The following is a 24,742-nucleotide window of genomic DNA, read 5'->3' as shown; positions in this document are numbered from 1 at the left end:
TGAGACACCCATTAAAAAAAACTAACATAATGAAGATCTTTTATCACATTATTTAATCAAAGGAACTACAACATGATATCACAAAAGTCTACCAGAAGCCATGCTAGTAGTACAGTGTTTCATGTTAGATTTCACAATGTCACATTTTTCAATTGACAGTTTTTCGTGAAAATTGTGAGGGTCTGGAATCAACTCCCCAGTAATGTTGTTGAAGCTGACACCCTGGGATCCTTCAAGAAGCTGCTTGATGAGATTTTGGGATCAATAAGCTACTAACAACCAAACGAGCAAGATGGGCCGAATGGCCTCCTCTCGTTTGTAAACTTTCTTATGTTCTTATGTTCTTATATGGAAAACTACAAAGCGGTATGCAACCCAATATGTTAACATAACATAACATTATCCAGCAGGTTTCATTCGACTTTGTGAAGCAAAATGTGTTCTTATAGGGTGATGCAAAACTTTGGGCCAGAGCTGTGAGGTTGGGGGTGCAGTGCCTGGAGCTGGCTGAGGAGCTTGTGTTCTGTGGTGCTGTTGATTTCCGAGCTGACCTGGGTCGTTTCTTCTCAGACCTCCCCTGACGAGAGCTGTGCCGTGCGGGTTCGACTCATGTGGGATACCCTGAACCCCGACGTGGACCACTGGCCCCCGCTCTACATCCTGTGGAGGATGCACAGTAAGATCAGTGTGTCGGCGCAGGGACTAACATGTGGGGTGTGAGGATCCCGACTGTCTGAATGCTGTTCTACTTGCTGGAGATCTAGACCCCCTAACACCACATACACACCCAAACGTACAGCCTGGTAAATGAAGAGGGACCTGCATGAAGCTGGCTTGCTTGTAGGGACCCAGATGAACAAGGGAATGCAAACTTTGAACCAATACTCCATTTTTTTTAAATGCTTTCCATGTTTAAAAATGTAAGTTTAATTACCACCTTGGCTACTGGCTGGCCTGGCTATCAAGCAGAGTTTTGATAAAGTAAAACATGATAAAGCAAAACTGTGACCAAATACACAAGAACAGAGACTGCCGTGTTAGAATAAAACCTTTTTTTTTTTAAATTTGTAACTGTTTTCTGTTGCAATAAAAAGTTAGCCCCTGTTTTTATGACCTGCACCCTTTTGCAGATGTCTTCGTTTGGCTGAGAACTTGTTTTGTCCGTTCGGTCAAGTCCCGGTGCTTGGGATGTTTATAGCTTGGAGTTTAAACATCTTCCAGGTGTTCGTATTTTAATGATTGTCAGATTTCAGCTTGTCAGCAGCTGTACTGTTTAATCAGCGGGATGGTTGCAGTGTGATGTGATTTGCAGTCAATATTCATTCACAGTGTCTTCCTTGGTCACTTCAGTGTCGTGCATGTGTCGTCTCTCACACGTTGCCGTGCTTCATGAAAAGCTGCGGGATTCTCACGCATGCAGTATTTTATTGTTTATTGCCGATCGGTTAATAAAGTGACAAAGTGTATACTTATAATCTGTAGCAAATCCTGCTGTGTAAACGCTTGGGGAAATTAAACAGAATCTCAAGCCCCTCGCGGAGCTGGTGCAGTCTGCTGTGTGTCAGTTTCTCTCTCATTGCTCTGCTCTTGCCAGGCGGGGTGCCCACTCGCTGTCACGGCTGGCGGAGACACAGCCACCCCTTCACCCTGGGCTTCCTGGAGGAGGTGCTGCGCTGGGTCGGCATGAACGAGGTGCACAAGGCCGTCTCCCTCTTCCTGGAGACTGTCGGCACTCAGCCCGGACCCCCGAGAGTGCAGAGGTGAGGGGCAGGGGAGGTGAGGAGGGAGATACTGAATACAGGGACGGCCTATAAAAATATATCAGTAGCGTCTAACAAATATAGGGTTACACATTGCTACAACTGTTTAAATAACTTATCTGTAATTTATTTTCCTTGTCGACATAGGCATAGAAAGACAGAACTACTGTGGGTTAGGTGCTATTGAGTCAGGTGGACCTCAAGTAGGTCTTGATGCGTTTTAATGCCAAAGATAAACAAGATGTGTTGTTCCCTGCCTTTGCCTCTGTGCTGCTGGGCCATATTTCAGTTATCTGTAACAATATGTATGAAGTTATACAATTACCCACAGTTTTATAAAATGTAATGATCAACCCAATCACATTTTTCTCAGCAAATTTGTTTGAGGCATTTACTGTTGACATTAGTACAGAAAAAATGGAATGAAAAATATGCATAATAATTCAAATGCTTGTAAAACCCTGGAAGTCACCATAAATAAGGCGTTGTAATATTCATAATAATGATGACTGACTTGGCAAAGAACAAAACGAAGGGAATCTGCAGGGGCAGTTAGTAATTCGACTGCTTTTGTGACACTATCTTATCTGCGGTGACAGGAACTTCATTAATAAATGAGCCTCATAACGTCTTCTGAAATATCACCCAAAAAAGACAAATATGTATTGTATTTCGGTCATTTAAAGTGCAACATTCTCCGAGCTATTTACTGTTGGTCTGCAAGGGGCTGACATGTAGCCTAATGCACATTCGTAGTCTACATATTCTCCTCTTAAGAAAAATTGTAAAATGCATACCTTAGCTCTTCATTGAGCTGTTGCCAGGCAACCATCTTCAAGAAGACTTCCTTGCAAGTGGAATCATTTCCCTGTTGTCATTTCCGGTCTCGTCACACCGCTCTCATTGGTTGTTCTTAAGTTGTGCATTCACAAATGACCGTTGTTTCCCTGGGACTAGCAAAATTAAAAAAAAAATTTATAATTGTGACGGCAATTTCTGTGGCGCCCTACGGATTTCGTTTCCTGTGATTATTGGGGGGGGGGCCAAAAGATAATCTGGCCCCCCCAAAACAAAATATTGGGGGGGGGGGCTTGGCCCCCGCGGTTCCTACGCCTATGGGTAACAGAAACAGAAGAGAGACAGAAAAGCCAAAGCACTTGTCAGGTGTTTTGTGTTTAAATAAATAAATGAATAATTCCTTCTATTTCTTGCCTGCTGTTGTGAACAGACTTTAAAGTTATACGTGTAAAAAGTTGTCGGGATGTTAATGAGAAAATGACAGATAAGCTATTTAAATGCTTATAGCAACACGTGGTGACGTGTAACGCTGTATTGTTCAGAACCTCGTTACTTACTCTCTTTAATCCTGAATACAGGGCTGGCATCCAGGATTAAGGTCATGTGATTTTCTGCATTTCCGTTTCTGTCTTGCTGCTTGGTGCACTGCTGGATTCTAAACTGCCCGATACAAAATCACCCTTTCATTGCCACGTAGTTTCCACTTCATGTTCACAAACCATTCGATCTGGTGTAACAGATCAGGGCTGTGTTCCATGAGCAAGGCTCTCCATAACATGATGTTAGCAGTTATTGAGCGGTCTGTTATGAGTGAGCAGTTTACAATAGCAACACTGTGTCACTGTTGCTTTAAGCCAGTTTTGCAATGTATTTCTGTGTTTCAAAAATGTGATTGCTGTATTTTTGTAAAGCTGCTGACATCTTGATGCGCGAGTCAGATTTTGTCAAGTTATAAATAGTCCATGTTTCCTAGTCCGATCGTCACTTTTAAAAAAAAAATACGATAATCAGTTTTAAAAAGCTAAAATGACAACAAGTATTACTGATTACACATGTGTTGCAGTTCGACCATTTTGAACCTCCAGCGAGGCAGCTCTGAGCTTGTCTTGCTGCTGTTAGGAAGCGCTGGTGGCATGCGCGTCGTTCAGCAGGAAAAAACGTGTAATGCTCTGGGGCGCTCTGCCTATTGATTGCGCTCCAGGGCTGGCCTTTGTTCCTTTTCTAAATTCTTTAACTTAATCAATGAACCCTCCATCCACACAGTAACGCAGTTAACTATTCCAGCACCTGCTACTCCTGCCGTGGAACGGCCCTCCTGGCCCGTGATTGGATACCCCTACCCTTAGGTTAGTTCTAGTAATGTCATGAGCTGGCATCTCAGCCCACTGAACCGAATGGAGAAGCGAACCGCAAACCATACGCTTCAGAGACTAGCGTGTCACCGTTCAACTGGACAGCAAACTCTGCCGCAGAGAGGCCAGCACCGGTCTGAAGGCTGGTTCATACGAGCGCATCACCTTGCGTTCAGATAGTAGACGTTGAGGGCGAATTGGTGGATTTCAACTTCTCTGCGTCAAGTTGGCGACGTCACTCGCTCAACCAATCACGCGCCTTTCTCTTTCCTTTAGAATTTTACATGCAAAACACACTTTATCGCATATTATTTCAAATAAATTGTACTTGTATAGATTTTGCAGAAAATGTCTAAAGAACTAATAATGAAGCATGTACAGTACCATAAATAAACAGATAATCAGAATGAAAACTAACAACTCAGGAGTGTAAACAGTGTTTGATGTGCGTCTCTCGGCAGCCTGCGTACTGTGTTTACTGATGGCGGGATGGTTAAATTGAGCGGGTCAGCTCAACAGTCTGAGCGAATGTCAGTGAATGGTGGCACTTGCTGTCAATCACACGGTTTATTATTTTTTTGTTCAGCTGTGTATATAAAGAGGCGCTGCGGTTCTACAGTGTATAGGTTCAGTGCGGCTGTGTGCACGACTCCCCCGAACCCCAGGAGAGTGCTGTCTTTTTTTAAACCAATCAGAATGAACTAAGGCAGGGAGAAGATCGCTCAGTGTGAACTGCAGCCTGCGCCCGTTCATAGCGTCCATCTGCATCGTCTGCCCAGTGTGAACCAGCCTTTATACTGATATCAGCATTATTAACTCATCAGCTGCTGGAAGGAGATGTAGTATTATTATTATTATTATTATTATTATTATTATTAATATGCTGCTGATCTTTTTTCTCCTCTGTGTAGGAGTCTATATCGAGAGATTCTCTTCCTAACCCTGGCTGCAATGGGCAAAGACAATGTTGGTAAGGTCCATTTAGAGAACCATTTATCCACTGGTGAGGAAGCTTGGTCAGGACATTATATTGCGCAGGGTAGAAGTATGTAGGTGTGAGTATATCACATACATATAACTAAAAAGGGAGCTTAATTGACCTTCATAAAATTACAAATCTCAAAGTCACTACTGCAAAGTTAGAGTAGAAGGAGAATGCATAATGGAAGCTGGGTATAGTTTAGAACAGAAGGCAGGAAGCACTTCTTTATTCAGAGAGTTATAAGTGCATGAAATAGCCAGGTGAAGTAGCAGGATCTGACACATTCTGTCCTCTTAGTAGGCGTATGGTGGCTCAGAAGGGGCGATTGTTGATGGGCCAAACTGCTGCTTTTTTTCTCCCTGACAGTGGCTTTCGATAAGAAGTACAAGACTGCCTACAGCCGTCTGTGTGGCTCCCTGGGGAAGGAGGAACTGCACAAGAACAGAGTCCAGCCCCCCAGCACCAAGGCAGTGGACTGCCGCAAATCCTTCCTGGTGCCGCTGGAGTGCTGATCCCCCGCCACACCACAGGAGGGCACCAGCGAGTCCCGGCTCGGGGGCAGGCGAGCTGCGAGAGAAAAGGGGAGGCGCATTAGGAAGCGTCGAGGAGAGAGACAGCAGAACTGTGAACCGCCCCTCTCTGAGCCTGCCAAGGGGAAAAAAAAGGCTCTGTTACTGCAGGTTTTACTGTGGAAACCCAATAACCCTCTGCTGTACGCTTTGCTTAGTCTGCACCCCCCTGTTTTATTTAGATCAGGAGACCGCTAATTCACATGCCTTAGTCTTCATTTATTTCACTGCCCTTTTTTATGTTGTTTGCACTGAACAGTGGTGTAGCAGAGCGGGAACTCTAATACTAGGCAAGCTAAGTCACATGACTCCGCTCTCCCACACAACTGCCTGATTCAGTCAGTCAGTCCTTGTGATGCAACGAAAAGATTATTAGAAATTCTGTTACGAACTGGAAAAGGCTAAAAATGCTGACGAAGACGACAGCCACAGACAGTGCATCGACTAGTGTAGAAGGTTAGACCTTCACTATACCAATTTGTATAATAATTCTTGTTTAAGAAGATCATTATTTTAGTGGCATTCTGGTACCTTCAGATTTAAGACTTCAGCACTGGCGCTGAATCGCTGTTTGTTACGAATATATATTTTTATGTTTGGGTGCTTTGACCAGGAGTCCAGGAGCTGCTCTTCAGTTCTAGTCGCCTGCCTGCTGTAGACATAATGTAGTTTCTCTATTTTTAGTAAGCAACAGCACCATCTAGTGCACAGCCACTGTATTGCCAGCAAAACAAAAGGAACCAAAGTGGTAGATCACTGGATGGCACTGGCTGTTCTGTAAAGACAGTGATCTAGCCCATGTCTGTGGCAAGCAACTAGAACTGAAAAGCAGCTCCTGAGCTTGGATTCAATGCACATTAACACAGAGTTTAAACACAATGTGGGAACTGCAATAACAATCGCTCCCGATGATTGCAAACAGTAAGGTAAAGGAACAGTAAAAAAAACTAACAAGTGTAAAGCTGCTTACTTCATTGCCTTTTCGTTTATTTATTTTTTCTTAGACATGTTTAACAGATGTAAAACTGAACAAGGCTACGGAATACACAGCAAGTCAATGTTCTCAGGAAAGCAGTTTCGTATGGGCTTGGGAGTTTGTTACACGTTTGATCAAAGAGTTTGACATCCTAGTTTGAAAGAAATGGTGATACTTTTAAAAAGCAACTTTTTAACTTGATATATTTTTGCTGTTTTAGATCCGTGTTCGGTGTCAGTCAGCACATCTAGGTGGCGTTTCAAGCCTAAAGCAGCCCTGTGGCCTCAATAGAGCTCTTAGAAGCATGTCTAACTTCCAGCTGGTACAAATACAAAATATAGAGAGAACGAAGCTGACACCTTTTACATGCTTAGCTGATCTTGAATTGCTCTAAAGCCTGAGAGAGGAAACACTGAACCTTTCAGTGCCACCATGCTTTATAGAAACACAAACCAAGCAGGGAATGCCCCATTACACACACATGTGCTGGAAATGGCAGATCATTTCAACTCCTATATAGCAGGGCCAGATCCCTGTTTGTCACAATACAGACTGTTCATAGAGCTCATCTAATTAATGAGATCTACACACACAGAGATATATGTAGATATGCAGAGATTTATTCAGCACGTTTCAAAATTAGGTTTGGTTCAATTTTTGTATTTTTTAAGCATATTTCTGTTTGATGTTTATTAAGAATGCAGTTATACTAAAAGAAACGTGGGTGTTGGCTTGATCACGCCAGTACCCCGATAAGGCAGATTTCATAGAGTATTTTACAGCACTGTGAATCGCAATTCTGGTTTATCCCGGGATGACCACAGATAGCTAGTTGATGCAATCCGGGCTCCTGGTGCTGTAAAACGCTCTAAAAACAACGCGGATGTAAAGCTTGATCAGTCTAACCCCCAAGTGTCTTTCCGTGTTGTGACACGTTCTACCCTTTTTGAGTGTTTTGTATGTTTATTGAAGCAGGGAATGTGATGGGTCCAGCGTGGCTCGTATTGGAGCCAGCTGTTACTGCTGTGATCTGTGAATGCGCTGACAACGTTGTGTTCGGCTTGCTGCTAATTCTGTTTGGGCTTCTCCTCCAAGTAGAATCCAAGTCACTTCTGTATTTGCTGTACGAATCTGGATTATAGAAAAGAGCAGCGAATGTAAGATTTATAGCTAAAATCCAACCTGTCCTGCACTTTTCATTCACTGTGCGCAGTACCGAAATGCTGTAGCAGCCACAGTGCAATTATATTAAAATGCATTATCATCCATGGATTTCCACTTGGGTGGTATACAGCATTTTACAATCGAATCAATCAGTGCACTCTCCTCATAAAACAGTAGATTTTCTGTCAAGTTTTAAGATTCGTATTTCTGTTTACAGTTTAAAACTTTGCCTTTCAGCTAAGTCTGTTACACTTCCTGGGTTGCTTCACTTACCAGGGTCTTCTGAATCATGTTGCTGGCCGAAAGCGTGTCGGTCAACAAAGGGAAGCAGCTGATTGGTTAATTACAGGAATGATGCCACTAAAGGGGCGGGGGACAATTTCACCCTCGCAAGTGACCAAGGAAGTGCAGCAGTAACTAAAAACATGGCTTGCCCAAAGTGAGATTACTTTAACCAAGAGTAGTGGTTTCAGATATAATGTTTTCAAAATAGGTGCTAGAGCACATGATTCTTTCAAAGCTGCACATTGGTGGCCTGTATACAGCTGTGAATAGAGGTGGACAACTGGGAAACGAAAATTGATATGGGATTGTAGCATGGCACTTGCACTATCCATAGCGTTGGTGACAGCGTGTGGTTGTATTAATCCAAGCCACTATGTGTTCCATTTAGCTCTGTAGTTCTTAAAAGGGGAGGAGTCAAAGCAGAAGCTCTTCCTGTGGGTAGCTGAGGGAGCAGCTGTTTATTAGCACTGTTGTTTGTTTGTGTTAGCTGTGTTGATTTTTTATTGCTTCTCTGGTTGTTTTTAACTTGATTTAAGGTTGTGAACAAGCTTGTCCGCTGGATTCCACAGACTGACCTGGAAAAGGGAATGTGAATGTTTATTTTTGTAAAATATTTATTGAAGATGTTTTTTTTTTTTGTTCTCCTTGTGCTGTTCTGTAAATGCTACTGATCGACATCGCTGACATGCTTTAAATGTATTTTTTATAAACCTGCGTGTGTTTTTGAGTCTGTTTTCTATGGGTGTCGGGAAACCTCAAGGTTGACGGTCTAGCAAGGCGTGCCAGGGAACAGGGGCCATAAGATGGGAATTGTACCTACAAGTGAGCTGAAATATTTCCCCTGGAGGTTGGTTCACTTTAACTGCCACGGGGGGGGGGGGGAACATGTGTGTTTTTCATGTGTATCTAACCATTTACCTCACCTTAAGATCATTGTTCCTACTTTGCATCCATGTGTTAATAGGTGCTCAGCATTGTGAGATGTGATTAAAAAAAGACGGTATTGTTTAAAGATGGAGGTCACATTGGAAAATTACTTTAAAATTCAATACACATGAAAAAATAAGAGGCGATAGACTAATTTCTGCAAATGCACAATCAATCAATCTTGATTTCTTTAGTGCCTTTTGCAATAAACCGCCTCTAAGCGATTTACAGATAAAAAATAACAAATATATAACTTACAAAACAGCTGAGAAATGGTAAAAGATAAAATGCCCCTTTTAAATTACATATGTTAAAATAATAATGTTTTTAATCTTGCCCCCTGTGGTAATTGCAGTAAAGCTGAAATAACTCCCACAGTAAATATTTAATTTTTGTATGTGACTTTAGGCAGAATTCCCGTCTGTAAGTGGTTACAGGAGTAAGAGGCAACGCCATCTAGTGGACAGCCACATTGGATCAAGTTTCCTGTTCTTTAGCTGGCAATACACGACACATGGTGCTGGTAAAGCACTTGGAATGATTGCAAAAGTAAGGGGACGTTTAGAAACAAGACAGTGGAGTTTGAAGCTGCTTAATCTCGAAGGTGTTCAAAAAGCACACGATTGGTTTCAAGTGAAAATACAGCGGTGCTCAATCACAGCAGAGAGTCCAATTGCAATCAGACACAAAACTGCTGCTGTGCTCCAGCCCCCTGTCTGAGCTCTGTGCTCTAATGGAATTGCACAGTATTAAACTGCATTGTCCTTTAGCAATAGAAGAGAACACTACACACCTTGCAATGCAAGGATGCAAATCGTTTTGAAAATTGGTGCTAAATTATTAAACCTGTCCTAATCGAACCTCGCCCACAACTACACGAATCTTCTCTCTTGTGTGTGGATGGGTGGGTCACGTGAGTAGTCCAGACCCAATGAGAAATTCTCATATGTGGTTGCTAAGGAATAACATGTCTACTGGCGCCAGAATGTAGTGTTGCTGACCCTATAAGAGGTACCCTAGCGCTAGTAGCTCACGACATGGAGCTAAATTTGCACCCTGCGATGGAAATGCTAACCGATGGCTTTAGTTTAGCTGTAGTGAAGAAGCCCATTTTGGTATTTTGTTGTCATTAATGCCAAGTTTCCATCTGCACTATGAAACTAATCTGTACAAATCCTCTCATTCCCAGTGTCAAACTGGTTCTGTATGCAGTCTACAATGCAACCTGCAACCGGTCATCACACAACAGACAGAGATCACCTGTGTCTGATGTTTTTGTGTAAATGTCATTTGAAAATTAACTCCAAAGCCTCCAATATTTCCCAGATGGGACACGTTCTTCTGCCAACATATAAACTTGATCTGCATACATATATTAATTGTTTCCTTTGTCGATATTTTGCATTCAATTCCCCAAGGAGCCACTAATGAGACAATAGTAAAAAGCTTCAACCAATCAAAAGACAATAACTAATTTTCAAGGCAGCATTCCCAATGAGTGACACCGTCACTGGCAAATACGAGTTGAGAGAGCTTGCTTAGAGTCCAAAGAAGCGAAACAGCGGGGGAGGCGGGCGCTCACACTTGATTGACATCGGGCGGGCGAGTAAGAGCACACCCAACCTCACCTGTCATCCAATGAGCGTTCCGTGTTTGTCGGGGGGCGGTGCCTGCGTTTTGGCGGGTTGTTGTGAAGATTACAGGGAACGGAAGCAGAGATGGAGGAAAATAAACCCGAACCGGGACCAGAACCCGGGACTGGGAACGACGCAGATACCGGGGATGCGGCTGAGAAAGGAGGCCCCTCCGGGGTGAACGGTGCTGGCGGTGCGGACGGGTCCGGGAGTCGGGACAGCCAGCACAACCCGAACCTGTCGAGCGGGCCGGGCGGTCCCGGTTCGGAGCCCAAGAGGACCCGGCTAAAGCTGTTCAACAAGGTCATGGAGAAGAGCTTGCAAAGAGTAATCACAGAGGCGAGGTGAGGAGACCATCCCCCGCTTCAGAGAGGAAACCGGGGCGCAATAATAATCATCATCATCGTCGTTATTATTATTATTATTATTATTTTACATTGTGTGTAATTACTGTGCTGTCAACCCTAACGTGCGCACGGCTGCAGTTTTATTTTGTTTAACTTGTGAATACAAAATATCTGTTTACTGTTTCTGACCGGGACTTAAAAAAAAAATGAAGTTTGAAAACTTTCATGCCAGTTTCCCTGGAAACAAACAAGTGGCAACGTTTTTAAGTTTATCAAAAAGTCACCGGCGTTGACACTACGGTAATGCACCAGTGACGTGCAGTTCTGTAGTAATAGCTAGGAAAATAAATCCGCAATCTACCGCAAACGTAGTCAAGAAAGGACTGATAAAAAAATATACAGCTGACCTTTCTCTTCTGTTATTGGTAAGCTCCGTGTTAAGACCCGCTGAAACCAGGTTTATTTAGTGGTGCGATCGGGAACTTTAACAAGTGAACACACTATAAAAAAAGCAAAGCAGTCCTGAGTAACAACTGCGTGTGTTTGGACTGACCCAGAAAGAGGAAAGAGAAGAATGAGTGAGGGGTGTCCTTCTCTGGGGTACCCCCTCGCTAAATTATCGTAGTTCGCATTTAGAGGATGCCACAGTGATAAATCATTTGCTTTTATTAATGTATTAATTTAAGATTGAGTAATTTTAGTATTGTCTGTAACGATTCACAAACCACCATTTTCAACATGCTTAAATTTACAGTTTGGAGGTGCTGTAGAGCCACAACTAGGCTGCTATTTAAAAAAAAAAATCTGATTTTAAATCAAATCTGATTTAAATAAATTTAAAATAATAAAAATAAATAAATCGCCAGCCCTTGTAAGTATAGTTCAGTCAACGTGCTGTAATACGGCAGGGAAGGGGTTAAGTCCCCCCCCCCCCCCCCCCCCCCCCCCCCCCCCCCCCCCCCCCCCAAAAAAACACTTGAGAATGCACATTTGAGTATTTAATGGTTTTATTGTTTAATTATTAGTTATCCCCTACACCTGGTGTGTGTTGTAAATTAGAGCCAGGTGCAGGGTATTTAAAGAGAGCAGCCAGGCTGTTCAGGGCTGTAGTGTGAAGAACCTGGTTGTGAGCGTGTGCAATTCTAAAAAGGTGTTGTGAAACTGTATGTTATAGTTTGTTGAAGGGAAAACAGCTTAGCTGTCCTGTGTTAGTCAAGGAAGATCGTATGTATAGTTAGTGCTCAAAAAAGAGCTAGGTGTTTTGCTTGTGTTTGTATTTTGTTTGTTTGTTTGTGTTTATTAAGTGCGCACAAGCGCTGTAAACTTACATTTCCGTGTCCTGGGCCCTGTCTTGAAGGGGCAACGAACCGTGTGAGTTGCATTTATTTCACAGTGTTTAAATAACATTCAGTAAAACCATAGACTAGGCAGAGTAATGGCTGGCACAGTGCAGTGCAATGGCAAGCCCTTTTAATATTTAACTAGCAATCTCTGATACCAAACATTCTCAGTATTATTTTTTATCTCAAAATTAGAATGGTTGATATAAAAAATCATACCTTTTTGTATTTGATCTGAAAGACAGAATTGTGGATCTCAAGCCCTGCAATGTTTGACAGGCAGTTCCCTGTGTGTCAGTTTTCAGAGGTTTGCCCACAGCTTCCACCCGTTCTACAAGCTGCAGCCCAGTGTTACCCAGAGCATCCACAGGACCTTCATCTCCCAGCTACAGACCTCCATTCAGGTGAGGAGGGGGCTGGCGCTCCCTGAGAGTGATTGCAGCTGCACGCTTCTCCTCGTGACCACAGCCATTCACTCTAGAGGTCTCAACAGGTTTCTATAGAGATACCTGCTTTAGCAAACCCACTGTAACATTCACTTGAAACACGGAGATGCATCTTTTCTAAAATACAGTCTACTTGCATGACTAAGAATATGCATGGAGTAGCATGGTCAGATGATGCGATGCCACTACTTTAATTGCGTCCTGTTTGTGTCTGGCTGGCTGGTTGTGTGCTTGGCTCTGTGTGTCCTTGCAGGATGACATTTCCCAGATCATGGAGGAAGGGAATTTACATGCTCAGCTAGACGAGTTGGACCGGCTGCAGGAGGAGGGTTCAGACACAGCAGAACCAGCCTGGTGAGGACCGTGTGCACTTTCACATCGCTGGCACTGCTTCAGACACAGCAGAACCACCCTGGCGAGGGCCACATACACTTTCACATCGCTGGCACTGCTTCAGACACAGCAGAACCAGCCTGGTGAGGACCGTGTGCACTTTCACATCGCTGGCACTGCTTCAGACACAGCAGAACCAGCCTGGTGAGGACCGTGTGCACTTTCACATCGCTGGCACTGCTTCGGACACCGCAGAACCAGCCTGGTGAGGGTCATGTGCATTTTCACATCGCTAGCACTGCTTCAGAGGGCTCGAGGCGCTTCATTTCAGTTTGCACACCACACCATCAAAAGGGCATTGTGGCCGTAGAGAGAGAGTTCAGCAAAGAACAGCCACACCAATCCCAGGGTTAAAGGACCTGGCAATGAAGAGCGAGTCAAATAATTGAATTGATTCAGCCTAGATCAAAAAAATATTAGGGGTGGTGCAGCATTTATATCCTGAAAAAAAACATAGGGAATATAGCTGTATGTGTTTTTTCACCCACGCAAACAGATGGTGTGCTCGCCACATCTGACACTACATGAATGCCGCCTTAAACCTTCGAAGTTTCGCACTACCTTGCTGTTGATAGATGAAATGGGAGCCGTATTAGTCCAGAGATGATAGACAGAAGGAGAAGTGATACCTTGTATTGGACTAACTAAACAATAATTATTCACAAGCTTTCAAGACCTCAAAGGTCTCTTCAGGTGAAAGTAGGAAAGAGAGATTAATGCTTACATTCAAAGGTTGCATCAGAACTTTTAACAAAAAGAACAAATTTTGAATCGCTACAATTTTAATGTAAGGAAAAAAGCTGCAAGTCACACACACGTATATACACGCACATAATAAAACACAAGTATAATAAAAATATATATATAAAATATACATATAAACACACACATATATACACATTTTTGCAATGTATATAAACAAGTACTATACAAAATTCCTGGACTCAAAACAAAGGACTCGATCAGGATACTGATTTTCTACCTCATTACAATCTATAGTACATCAATCTCTCTTTCCTACTTTCACCTGAAGAAGAGACCTTTGAGGTCTTGAAAGCTTGTGAATAATTATTTAGTTAGTCCAGTAAAAGGTATCACTTCTCCTTCTCTTTTTCTACCGAACTACCTTAGAAGTTCCTGGCTAATGAACAGACCTTTGAACACAGCCCTAGTGCTCTGATGTGTGTGCTAGATTGAACAGCTTCGACATGTGTGTGTGTTTCAGGCGCCCTAGTGGGGTCCCAGAGCAGGATTTCCACTGCTTCCTGATTCCCTATTCCCTGCAGCAGCAGGAGTTCCTGCGCAAGGCTGTGAGGTCGCTGGAGCAGGAGAACGGCAGGCTGGCCCAGTCCGTGCAGGCCGGGAGAGAGCGGCTCAGTGAGGCTGAGAAACAGATCCAGGAGAGGCTGAGGGAGTGGCAGGTACTTCACTGTCTCGCACTAGTCTTGTCTCTTTAGATACGTATTTTGTAAAGCACACTGCTTTCACATTTCTTAGCCTTTGATTAACAAGATGACAGCATGGCTAAGGAAAGCAATTCATCTATTCCTTGCGTTGTGCTTGTTCTGTTTTCACTCCTCAGTGAAATCAGTTGTTTTGCTCATCAGGACTGCTGTCACCCTTTCCCTCTTCAGGGACTCGTGGGCTCCTCTCCCATCCTCCCTCGTGGAATAGCCACAGCACACCCGGGACTGTTCATGGGGTACTTTCTGTTTGTTCAACAGATGTCTCCCTGATTCACTTTTCTGCTTGAACGCTACACTGTGAAAACTGCCTGCAATCTGTCTTGACTGTTTTGTGTTTTTTTCTTTCAGGTCTCGCAGACGTTCTAGAGGCGCAGCAGAAAGAAAGCCTCTCCAAGCCAGGGCTTGAAACTGGGATCCTTGTTGGGACCTCGGTCTGGACAGTGTTTGGGTTGCTTTTCAAAGGGGGGGGTGGTAGCTAGCTGGCTTTGGGGAGGAAAAGCAATTTCTGCTACAAGTTGTATTCTATGCTACTAAGTGTTTGATATGTTTACCCCAATGCAGAAAACTTGAAACTAATCATTATCTAAGTGTGGTTCACACTTGCTTTTATATTCAGCAGTGCCCATAAGAACGGAACCTCTATTAATGTCAGGATCATTCTCCTCACAGCACATTTATACGTGTTGATTTAACACTGGGGTACAGTCATGCTGCCATTTAAAAGTGAGTTTTGAGATGTCAAAGTCCTGTCTGCTTCAGAGGGCATCTGCTGTAGGAAGCAGAAACCAGTAGGGCTTTTGATTAACTAGTAACAGCACATTTTAGCAGGAGATCGGAAACCCTGGGGTCTAGTTTATATAAAGGGGATGCCAATGTGGATGATGAATTTGTGGAGGATCTCTTCATGTTGATTACTATTGCAATAAAGTCAGCTCCTCGTGCTGCAAGGGGGGTGGTGATGCTGAAGGGGGTTGTGATACAGGGTGGTAATGATGCAGGGGGGTTGTGGTGCGCTGTGCACTGAAGCCCGCACTCTCATATTGTAGGTAATTGTAAGCTATGGGAAAGGGGCAGTGCTCAAGTTTACACTGTGTGCTCCTGGCTGCCTCCCAGATACATCCACCAATCAGAGCACAGCCTTGTGACCCAACTGTGCGAAAGTAAAGGCTGCCCTCGTCTTGAGCTGGAATCAAAGCTGGTTTCGAGTGCGAGTGTCTCGGTTTAGAAAACAATTGTTTAGCAGGCAGTGGGAACACATTAAACACTTGTATACGTTACTATATAGTGATTTAATTGAGTCCAGTGTTAACCCAAGCCTGGATTGAAAGGCAGTAATGTCAGCGCATAGCCTCAGCCATGCCTTTAATTGGGGACCCTGTCATGGGTCATAAAGCGTTGTTAAAAGATTTTATATGTTGTCTGTTCCATAATAAAAAAAATTTAAAAATGTAAATACTATTTTTAATTATTTATTAATTTTTATATATATATATATAACACACACACACACACACACATCAGGGCTTGAATTTCAGCACGGGATCACGGGAATTGTGCATTTTCCAAGTTGCTCCCACATATCTGCAACTTTCAGTGCAGGAAAATCCCGCAGAGATATTTTAAGACACCAAGCTACTGTATTTTTCACCAAATTTAGAATGTCTGAAACACTACACCAATCTCTAAGGAAGCGGGTGGCAGTGATGAAAGCACTGAGCTGCGTTCTGAGTAGCTCTGGTTAAAATAAATAAAAGTAGTCCTGGATATTTTAATTGCTGCAAGACTTTATTCTCTCTTACGTGATTCTCAGCTGCTATCTTTAAACATTATAGAAACTCAATACACTGCAGTAAGTAGACAGTTTTGGGAAAAAAAGTTGATTTTAAGTCTATCTAAGTATTGTTTTGCAAGCGGTGACTTTCGCATTAACTCGTACACACATATTACTCCGGCACTGTGAAAGCCACCTCATGGCTTCTTTAAAAGTACAGACTCTGGGCTTTCCAAGATGTATTAGGTGTGTGTATGCGGAACTCCTAGCCGGAACTACAATCGCTTGAAGTGAAGCCTCTCGTCATGTGACAGAGTTCACAGCTTAGGCTTCGTTTTCAGTCTATTGCTCCCTCATTGTAGCAGCTAGATTGAAAGGGGTGGGATCACTGAAAGCTTAGAAGCTCAGCTTCACCACCCATGATTAAGATTATTTTTTTTTGTAAAAAGATGTATTTTAACAAATTTACAAATAGTAATTTTAATTGCTTTTTAAAAAATGGACTTAGTTGCTGTCATATGCTGTAGATCACTGATTTGTATCTGTCTCAAACATGAAGCGTGTTATGACTGTCAAATGTATTTCTGTACAAGCTAAAATACCACATTTGAAACTAAATAAAAGTGGAAATCTAAAGATCAGTTACAAACGGCAGCATAGCTAGTTGTTCTTACATCATTCAATGTTCCATTTAAAATAAATCAAATTTCAGTCGCTGAGTCCTCCTCGTCTCAGGATGATTTTCTGATCTCCCTGTCACTGTTCAGGACCATGCCTTTCTATAGCAATTAGAGAAGCTTCCTGGCTTGTTTTTCCTGTTTCTTTTCTCTTGCTCCCTTTCTTTTTTGAATGTGAATGTGGACCGGTACTCTGATTTCTCTAAGTCGACACTGGAGTTCCCTACAGTCATGTTCAATGCTGCAGCATCGATTCCTCTGTGTCTATTTTATCAGTCTTCTGTTGATATTTGTTTTATCTCAATCATAATGATCACCTAAAGCTTTGTTAATAAACTATTCCAACCTTCTGAAAAGACTCCTCAGGTGTTAGCATTGCACTGTGCACTGAAGCCCACAGGTGAGGCATTGTGCATGTAGCAGCCCCTAGACTGATAGGCAAAGAACCCTAACACACACTTATCAAACAATACAGAACACAATACTTGAGCAACTGCAATAAGAAATACTCAGCGATTGCAGCTATTGTTAAAATGTAAGGGGGCAGAAAAAAACAGTACTGATAACACTGTAACAAAAAAATAAATAAATTTCCTGGGTAGTAAGTGTTATTTCCTAATTGCTTCTGCCTCAAAAGTATAGAAAATGGCTATTATTCCCCACAAACTTTGCTTTTGTGACCAGGACAGTGATATTTCAAAATATCACTATTTCCAATGGGAAAATGGGCAAATGTGTGTCTTTTCGTTCACATAAAGTCAGAAAAAAACAACCTATGAATCCAAATTAACATGTATTTATACTAAAGTAATACAAAGATGACTACAAAAGATTTAGAAGTAGTTTTTCGAGATTTACAATTATACTGTATTTGAGAGGTTAAAAACAGTGCAGACACATACTGATCATCATAGAATAACCACACCGCACCTGAGAGGTTAAAAACATAAAAAATTAAGCTGATCAGCTAATAGCCAAATACACTACAGGAGACTCGGAGTGTAGGACAGATGGACGCAATCAGCACAGGGTCTTCACTCAATGAGAAGCTTCTTTAAAAGAGGCTGCTGTATTGAAGGCTGCCCCAGTAATTGATCCAGTGCTCTTGCCTTGCTGTCTGGTGGGAGGTGTAGGCAGTGGATCAGTAATGGGTCAGGCGGTTATCAGCGGCTGTCTGCAGGCTCCCCACACCACAGCCAGGGCAGCACGTCAACTTGACCCCGGATCTCAATCAGGGGCTGCCATTCCATTGAATTGCTGGTTTTCAAACAGCACCATTGGATTTCTCACCCGCTTGGAAGGAGAAATGAAAAAGGAAAATACATCAAGTACTGGCTTACACAGGAGACCAGGGGTGTCCTGGAGGGCCACAGTGTTTTCTGCCTTTCACTCCACCTGATATACTGAAATGTTCTGAAAGCGGATTAGCTTTGGAGTGGTGTAATGGTGTGTCATATTATGAGTTATTTAAAGGATATTGCTGACAAATAAAGTTTGATCAGAAAAGTTTGGAAGTGAAAATTAAATTGTGCTAAGAACCTTCTTTAGCACAAGTTATTGGGAGGGTATGGAGGCTGTCTGTCTGTCTGTCTGTCTGTCTGTCTCACTCACATTTTTGCTAAAATCGAGGGTACTGCTTATATAAAAGCATCTGTTTGTCAGACTTACATGCGCACACAATGGATAGTGCTCACAGTGAGCTGATTTATCATCCTGATGGGTCTCATACTGAACTTACAGCTGGGGCAACGGGGATGAAAGTCACCGACATGCTTGTTATTATTAATCGTTTACTTTGCAAAGTTTTCACCCCCATGCCTGAGAGAGGGAGAGCGGCTTTCCTTTTAATCTGCTCGTCTCCTCCACTCCCACAGCTAATAGGGTTAACAGCTTGTGAAAATGACACCGTGAAAGGAGTGTGTGGCTGTGAATGGGGGCTGGGTTAAGAACATAAGAACATAAGAAAGTTTACAAACAGGAGGAGGCCATTCAGCCCGTCTTGCGCGTTTGGTTGTTAGTAGCGTATTGATCCCAGAATCTTATCGAGCAGCTTCTTGAAGGATCCCAGGGTGAGATTAAGAAGCTCTGAACATCGCTATGGGTTACCACGAGGTCATTATCTCTCTAATAGGATAAGAGGCCGGGGTTCGGCTAGCAGCAGCCAGAGATGTGTCCTTAATAAAGCTGTGAGACAGCCAAGAAGAGCGAAAATACGAGTTGAATGCGTTACACTGGGGAGCAAGCACAGCCAGGGGCAGTGTAGCACTCTGTGGCTCTGGAACTATTTTACAATGGGGGTGGGGGGGTGAAGCCATTGGACAAAACTGTAACCCTTGTATGTGATGGAAACCACATATTTGGTTGCTATATTAATAAAACAAATCATCATCTCTTTATCTATTTAAGTTAAAAAAAAACACAAGACCTTGCTTCAATGTTTACCATCAAAAGTTAATTTAGCATATAGTGTATCCATAATATATTGTCCTATTTTCTATGAATGGGATCATACACAAGGCCATTTGTACTGGACTTAGGATAGCCACCGCTGAGATACAAAAAATCTCTCTTTAGAAATCCTATTCACCCAAAAGGAAACACTGATAATAATAGTCCTACAACAGTATTGACAACCAGTTTATATTGTATTGCACGTCTACTGCAGTAATATTGTATCCTGATTTATCAAAACTTGTGCTCGAATGAACTGGAATTTGGACAAATCCTTAAATTTCTCACACGTGATTTATAATATCTATTAACAGTCATCAAGCCACTCCTAGCCATTCCAAAACATTCCAGAGCATCTTGTTTTGTCATCAGTCTTGTGCACGGGAGACGACCAGCTGACAAAAAATCTAACGAGCTTGACAGAATCACTCAGCTTTGTGTTGCCGTCCTTCTAACCCCCACAAAGTGCCCACGAGGAGGCACTCCTATCCCAGAATGCACTGGGTGGACTGTACAAACCAACTTCTACCCAAAGGATTGTGAATAGAAATGGAGTTCCATCATTCCATGCTTTCTGTTTAGAACCCTGATGGAGATGGGGTGCCATCATTCCATGCTTTCTGTTTAGAACCCTGATGGAGATGGGGTTCCATCATTACATGCTTTCTGTTTAGAACCCTGATGGAGATGGGGTTCCATCATTCCATGCTTTCTGTTTAGAACCCTGATGGAGATGGGGTTCCATCATTCCATGCTTTCTGTTTAGAACCCTGATGGAGATGGGGTTCCATCATTCCATGCTTTCTGTTTAGAACCCTGATGGAGATGGGGTGCCATCATTCCATGCTTTTTGTTCAGAACCCTGTGAATGGAGTCTTGAGGCTGGCTGGAGGACAGTCCTCTGGTCTCGGATGCAGATTTGATTCAAAGACTTGAATGACTTGCATTTCTAACTGGTCACATTCAAATCCCCATGCTGACAACTATCATAAAAGCCATGTGGAATGGCCCTCCAGGACTGGGAGTGGACACCCCTGCATTAAAGGGACCACCTATATGAAGAGGTGATATATACAACAGTTATATAGAAAACATGGGCTGTAAAGATGCAATGTAAAAGTTAAAGAACACCCTTTATTGCAGTAGGAACTAGCAGCAACCAGAACAGAATGAATGAGCCGCTGAGTAAATGCTGGGAGCTTCACTGGCAAGGTTTCTTTTCTGCTCTGGAGGAACACAGTGTTTATATTTGCATTTCGAACTGTCCATTTGTCTCATTCATGTTATTGACATTGACCTCTTCCTAACAGGCTCCCAGACAGCCTGATCTTGATTACTTTGGCCTCACCCATGAGGTCCTTTCATGCTAATTATCTGGAGCCCTGTGTACAGAATGGCTCTATAACTAAATACCATCAATAAAGAAGGAAGACCCAGTGCACCACTGGTTTGGTATTACCCACTCTGAGGGAGGTGCCAGCAATCACCAGCACTGGCCTACTGTTGCAACTTGACAAGTTAATTACTGTGTGAGGCAGTGTCGTGTCTGTGAAGAAGCCGAAACAAATAAGGAAACACGTTTTGGGATGGTTAATAATATGCACTACATTATAAATCCATGTGCCGTTCTAGCGCAGTACATTTGGTTTGGTGATCGTCAGAACTTCCGAAGATCCAGTGACTGGATGGGGAAAGGGGAAGATCTCATACCGGCAGCCGAAGCATGTCGTCATTTTGGGATGCTTTGTGGTCACTACAAGTCGCACTCGGCTTGGGGTCTGCAAGACGCGCGACTCCGCCCCGCTGTCCTTCCCCGCCGCTCTGCCATTGGATGCTTCGACAACCTGCCTTCAAGCCCCAAAGCTGTTATATCAATGTCCATTCATTGATCGGGACGGGTGGGGGGTGTCAGGGGAGGAAAACAATACCCGAGTAAGAAATCTCCGCTGCTCCCCCCCCCCCAGCGAGGAGGATCACAGACGAGAATAGAGAGAGAGACATTGCCAAAGCCGGAGCAGGCGAGAGAGCTCGCAAACCGGCAGATGCGGGATAAGAGATTAAGAACAAGAATTTAAAAGGAGAAGATAATGTTGTTTTTGCGGTAGTATTTAGCATTTTAAAAAGTTGTGTCTACTTTTAAAGAAACGCGTTCCTTGCTTATGTTGAAAAAACTTATAACTGTACACCACCGTGTTTTTGGGGGGTTGTATTCTGGAAGACGCTGTTTTTTTGGGGGGGTGGTAACGGATTTGGTACAGTCATGTTGCGGTCCCGCCTTTGGATAACTATATTCGTAGCGGCGTTTACTACAGGTAAGTGAACACTTCATTTATTTATTTATTTATTTAATCTGATGAGTTTAACCTACCTATTGTTTACCCAGAGTAGCCATTGCTTATGCCATAGATCTGAACGCCAAATCTATTGCATAGCTGCTGAACTGATAGGCTGTAAATCAAATAAATAAATAAATACATAATCTAAACTATGTCTCGATTCTCAGTCGCCTTGTAATATTGCCCCCGGTAACTTTAAAGTGATGTATTACTTCACAGGATGGAACCTGTTCAGTGACAGATGAAAAAAGAACAGAACCGTATCATTTGCCACTTGTTTGAAGTGATAAGTTCTTGTCTATATTTATTTGTGACAGGGCTGTCCTGTTCTTGTAATATTGTTGTGGTAAGTTCAGTGTTTAGATCACGATATCAATGCAATACGTTTCTAACCGCAGTGGCATTGTCAAAGGACACACGCTAATATATATGCACAGCTCTGTTAGATTTCAAAATGTCACATTTTTCAATTTGTGACAGTTTTTCGTTAAGTATATAAAGAACTGCAAAGCGGTGTGTAATTCAACATGTTAACATGACATTATTCAGCAGGTTTCATTCGACTTTATGAACATTTTGTTAATTATATAGGGTAATGCAAAACTTTTGGCCGTAGTATCTGTTTATATTAATATAGGCATGTAAAACGCAAGAGTTTCATTACCGTTCAAGTATAATTCTCTGCTGTTCATGCATTTTGGTAATACAGATTCGATAATGGTAGATGACGGCTTCTGAACTTTTCTGTGTACAATATTAGAATACTGTTGATCATGTATTGTTGGAGCCCTGTGTGACTCTGTAGAACTTTGAACTTCTCGAAACTCTACAGCGCGTCTCATTCCATCGACTTCAACATCTCAAAAGGCTTCTTAAAAGGTGAAAATCACATGTTAACGTTACCAAGCAGAAAAAACAAACAGCGCTTAAGAGAACCACACCTATATTTTAAAAGAAAAATGATTTTAAAAAAAAAAGTAATTTTAAGGCTGCAGGAGCCCAAACGTTTGTCTGCTTGGCTTGAGTTTTGGTACCGAGTTCTGACGGAGCGTTTTGAAGTAATGCAGTACAGTACTTCTCTTACTAAATGTGTCCATTTACTGTACACGAAAGACCATGTATTGTTTAAAATAGACCTGTTGGTTTGTAGAATGTTTCAGATATGCCCCAATCTGTGCATCTCCGAGCATGTCTGCGCTGAGCGCTGTGGGGGACGTGCGTGACTCGTTTAGGAAGCACGACTGTTTAATTAGCCTGCTAATTAATTAGTGGCGTTCGTGTGTGTACGGGGGGGGGGGGATTAAGTAATTGGTGTTATTGTTTACAACTGCATTGATCATGCACGTGTGATCATTACAATTACCCACAATTCAAATGCAAATTCAGCAAGTAATTGAGATCTGATTAAACGCGTTCTAGTCATATTCAACACTTGCATACGTTTGTTCGAATTGGTTTAAGGTTTATGTTTTATTCAATGAAAAACAAATAGTGTTGAAAAATCTATTCTTCTACAGTACAGTTAAGAAGGAAAGTTGTTGTTTGTCACAAACTGTGGCTATGTGATTTTAATTACAGTACACGGGACAAGCTTGTCCTGGAGATACGCGTGTGTGTGTGTGTGTGTGTGTGTGTGTGTGTGTGTGCGTGTGTTGCATATTGGATATTTTGAGCCTATTTCTGTTTTAACTGGTCGACTTAACACATTGATTAAGGTACCAAATAAATATTTTTAAATCAGATCCTGATATTGAAATCTCTTACCGGAGTGCAAGGAAACACGCGAGAGGAAATCTCATTGATCAATGGATCTTGTCTTTGGAGGGGTGCTTGCTATTGTTTTCCAGCTGACTCTAAATTCAAGAACACAGCGAAAGGTCTTTATTAAGGCCGGCCAAGGAGACCAACAAAATGCGCCTCATAAGAGCATAAGTCTGAGCACGAAAAGGCTGGTCCCTTGTTAGCACACCATTGTCCCTTACTGGGGCAATCTCATTTAAAAGCTTATAGTCGAGTCTTTTTTAAATGTTCGCTGTGTTTTAGATCCCGCTACTTCACCTGGTCGGCTATTCCATGCATTTATAACTCTGTGTGTAAAACAGCGCTTCCTGCCTTCTGTTCTAAACTCTCTTTTACTCCGCTTCCAGTTATGCCCTCTTGTTCCTTCTCTCTTTGCTAAATTGGGTTAACTTTATCTAAACCGTTATTGATTTTAAAGGTCTCAGTAGATTCAATGGAATTGAGGCTGTAACAATACAGCCCTGCTCTGCAATGCATAGAGATCATCTGTCTGTGTCTGTCTGTCCAGAATGTCACAAAATAGCTGCAAATCTCCAAGTGGAGGGATTGCCTGAGGGAGGGGGAGAGCCTAGCATGGGGGGCTGCAAATCCAGTAGATTAAACCCTTTAGCCTGCTTGTATCCCAGTCAGGTCAGATGGGGAAAGACCCCTGGCACAATGACAATAGCCCCTGGGCTGCCAGGCTGAGCCTCATTACCATGTGACTGGCCTGGACTCGGTCTCCTGATTGAGATCTTATTATGGGATGGAAATTCAGCAGCATCTGCTCCAGTGCTGGGATAACCCTCAGTGTGTTCTAATCCATGAACACATGATTCGATAAGCAAGGCTGTGCAGGTTCTCACTGCTCTAGGGTTTGCAATGGATTTGAATGGGCTCTGCAGCCAAGACGTCGTTATCTTGAGGCAGGTTGAGGCCCTGGGTTAGTCCGAGAACAGTTTCTTAAGGAGTGCTAGCCAAGGGTTTTAAAATCTCGTTTAGCGCTGGCAACATCATGACTGGTCTGAAGTGTTGTTTTAGGTTCTTAATTTTCTTATATTTTTTGGAGGGGCAGTTATTTCAAAGGCAACACTACAGAATTAAACATTGTGCCTGCTTCCTGGTGTGACCTACAGCACAGGACGTGATTACAGACCAGGAAGGAACTATTTGTCCTATCTCTTGCGTGGTTAAGTATTAAAAAGCAGAAGAGAGGAGATATATATATATATAAACAATGTATTTTATTACATTCGTCCATAGCAGTTTATGCACTCTGCTTTGTCATG

General features: G+C 42.6%; 2 protein-coding genes across 2 annotated transcripts in view; both read left to right on the top strand.

The window, feature by feature from the left end:
- Window positions 1–8,600, top strand: part of LOC121309963 (DENN domain-containing protein 4B-like) — a 37,150-nt gene extending 28,550 nt beyond the window's left edge. Inside the window, exons 26-29 of the mRNA XM_041243161.1 lie at window positions 571–676; window positions 1,595–1,760; window positions 4,822–4,880; window positions 5,259–8,600. Coding sequence (XP_041099095.1) covers window positions 571–676; window positions 1,595–1,760; window positions 4,822–4,880; window positions 5,259–5,404 — 477 coding nt within the window. The 3' untranslated portion in view covers window positions 5,405–8,600. The remainder of the gene's footprint in view (window positions 1–570; window positions 677–1,594; window positions 1,761–4,821; window positions 4,881–5,258) is intronic.
- Window positions 8,601–10,453: 1,853 nt separating this feature from the next.
- si:dkey-6i22.5 (polyamine-modulated factor 1) lies at window positions 10,454–15,859 on the top strand. The gene is made up of 5 exons (XM_041243159.1): window positions 10,454–10,791; window positions 12,433–12,538; window positions 12,834–12,934; window positions 14,199–14,394; window positions 14,788–15,859. The coding sequence occupies exons 1-5, from the start codon at window positions 10,532–10,534 to the stop codon at window positions 14,803–14,805; spliced, it is 681 nt and encodes a 226-aa protein (XP_041099093.1). The 5' UTR covers window positions 10,454–10,531; the 3' UTR covers window positions 14,806–15,859.
- Window positions 15,860–24,742: the final 8,883 nt, after the last annotated feature.

Source organism: Polyodon spathula, unplaced genomic scaffold, assembly GCF_017654505.1.
Source record: "Polyodon spathula isolate WHYD16114869_AA unplaced genomic scaffold, ASM1765450v1 scaffolds_1601, whole genome shotgun sequence".
In the NCBI taxonomy this organism is placed as follows: Eukaryota; Metazoa; Chordata; class Actinopteri; order Acipenseriformes; family Polyodontidae; genus Polyodon; species Polyodon spathula.
This window is presented reverse-complemented; position numbering and strand designations above follow the sequence as displayed.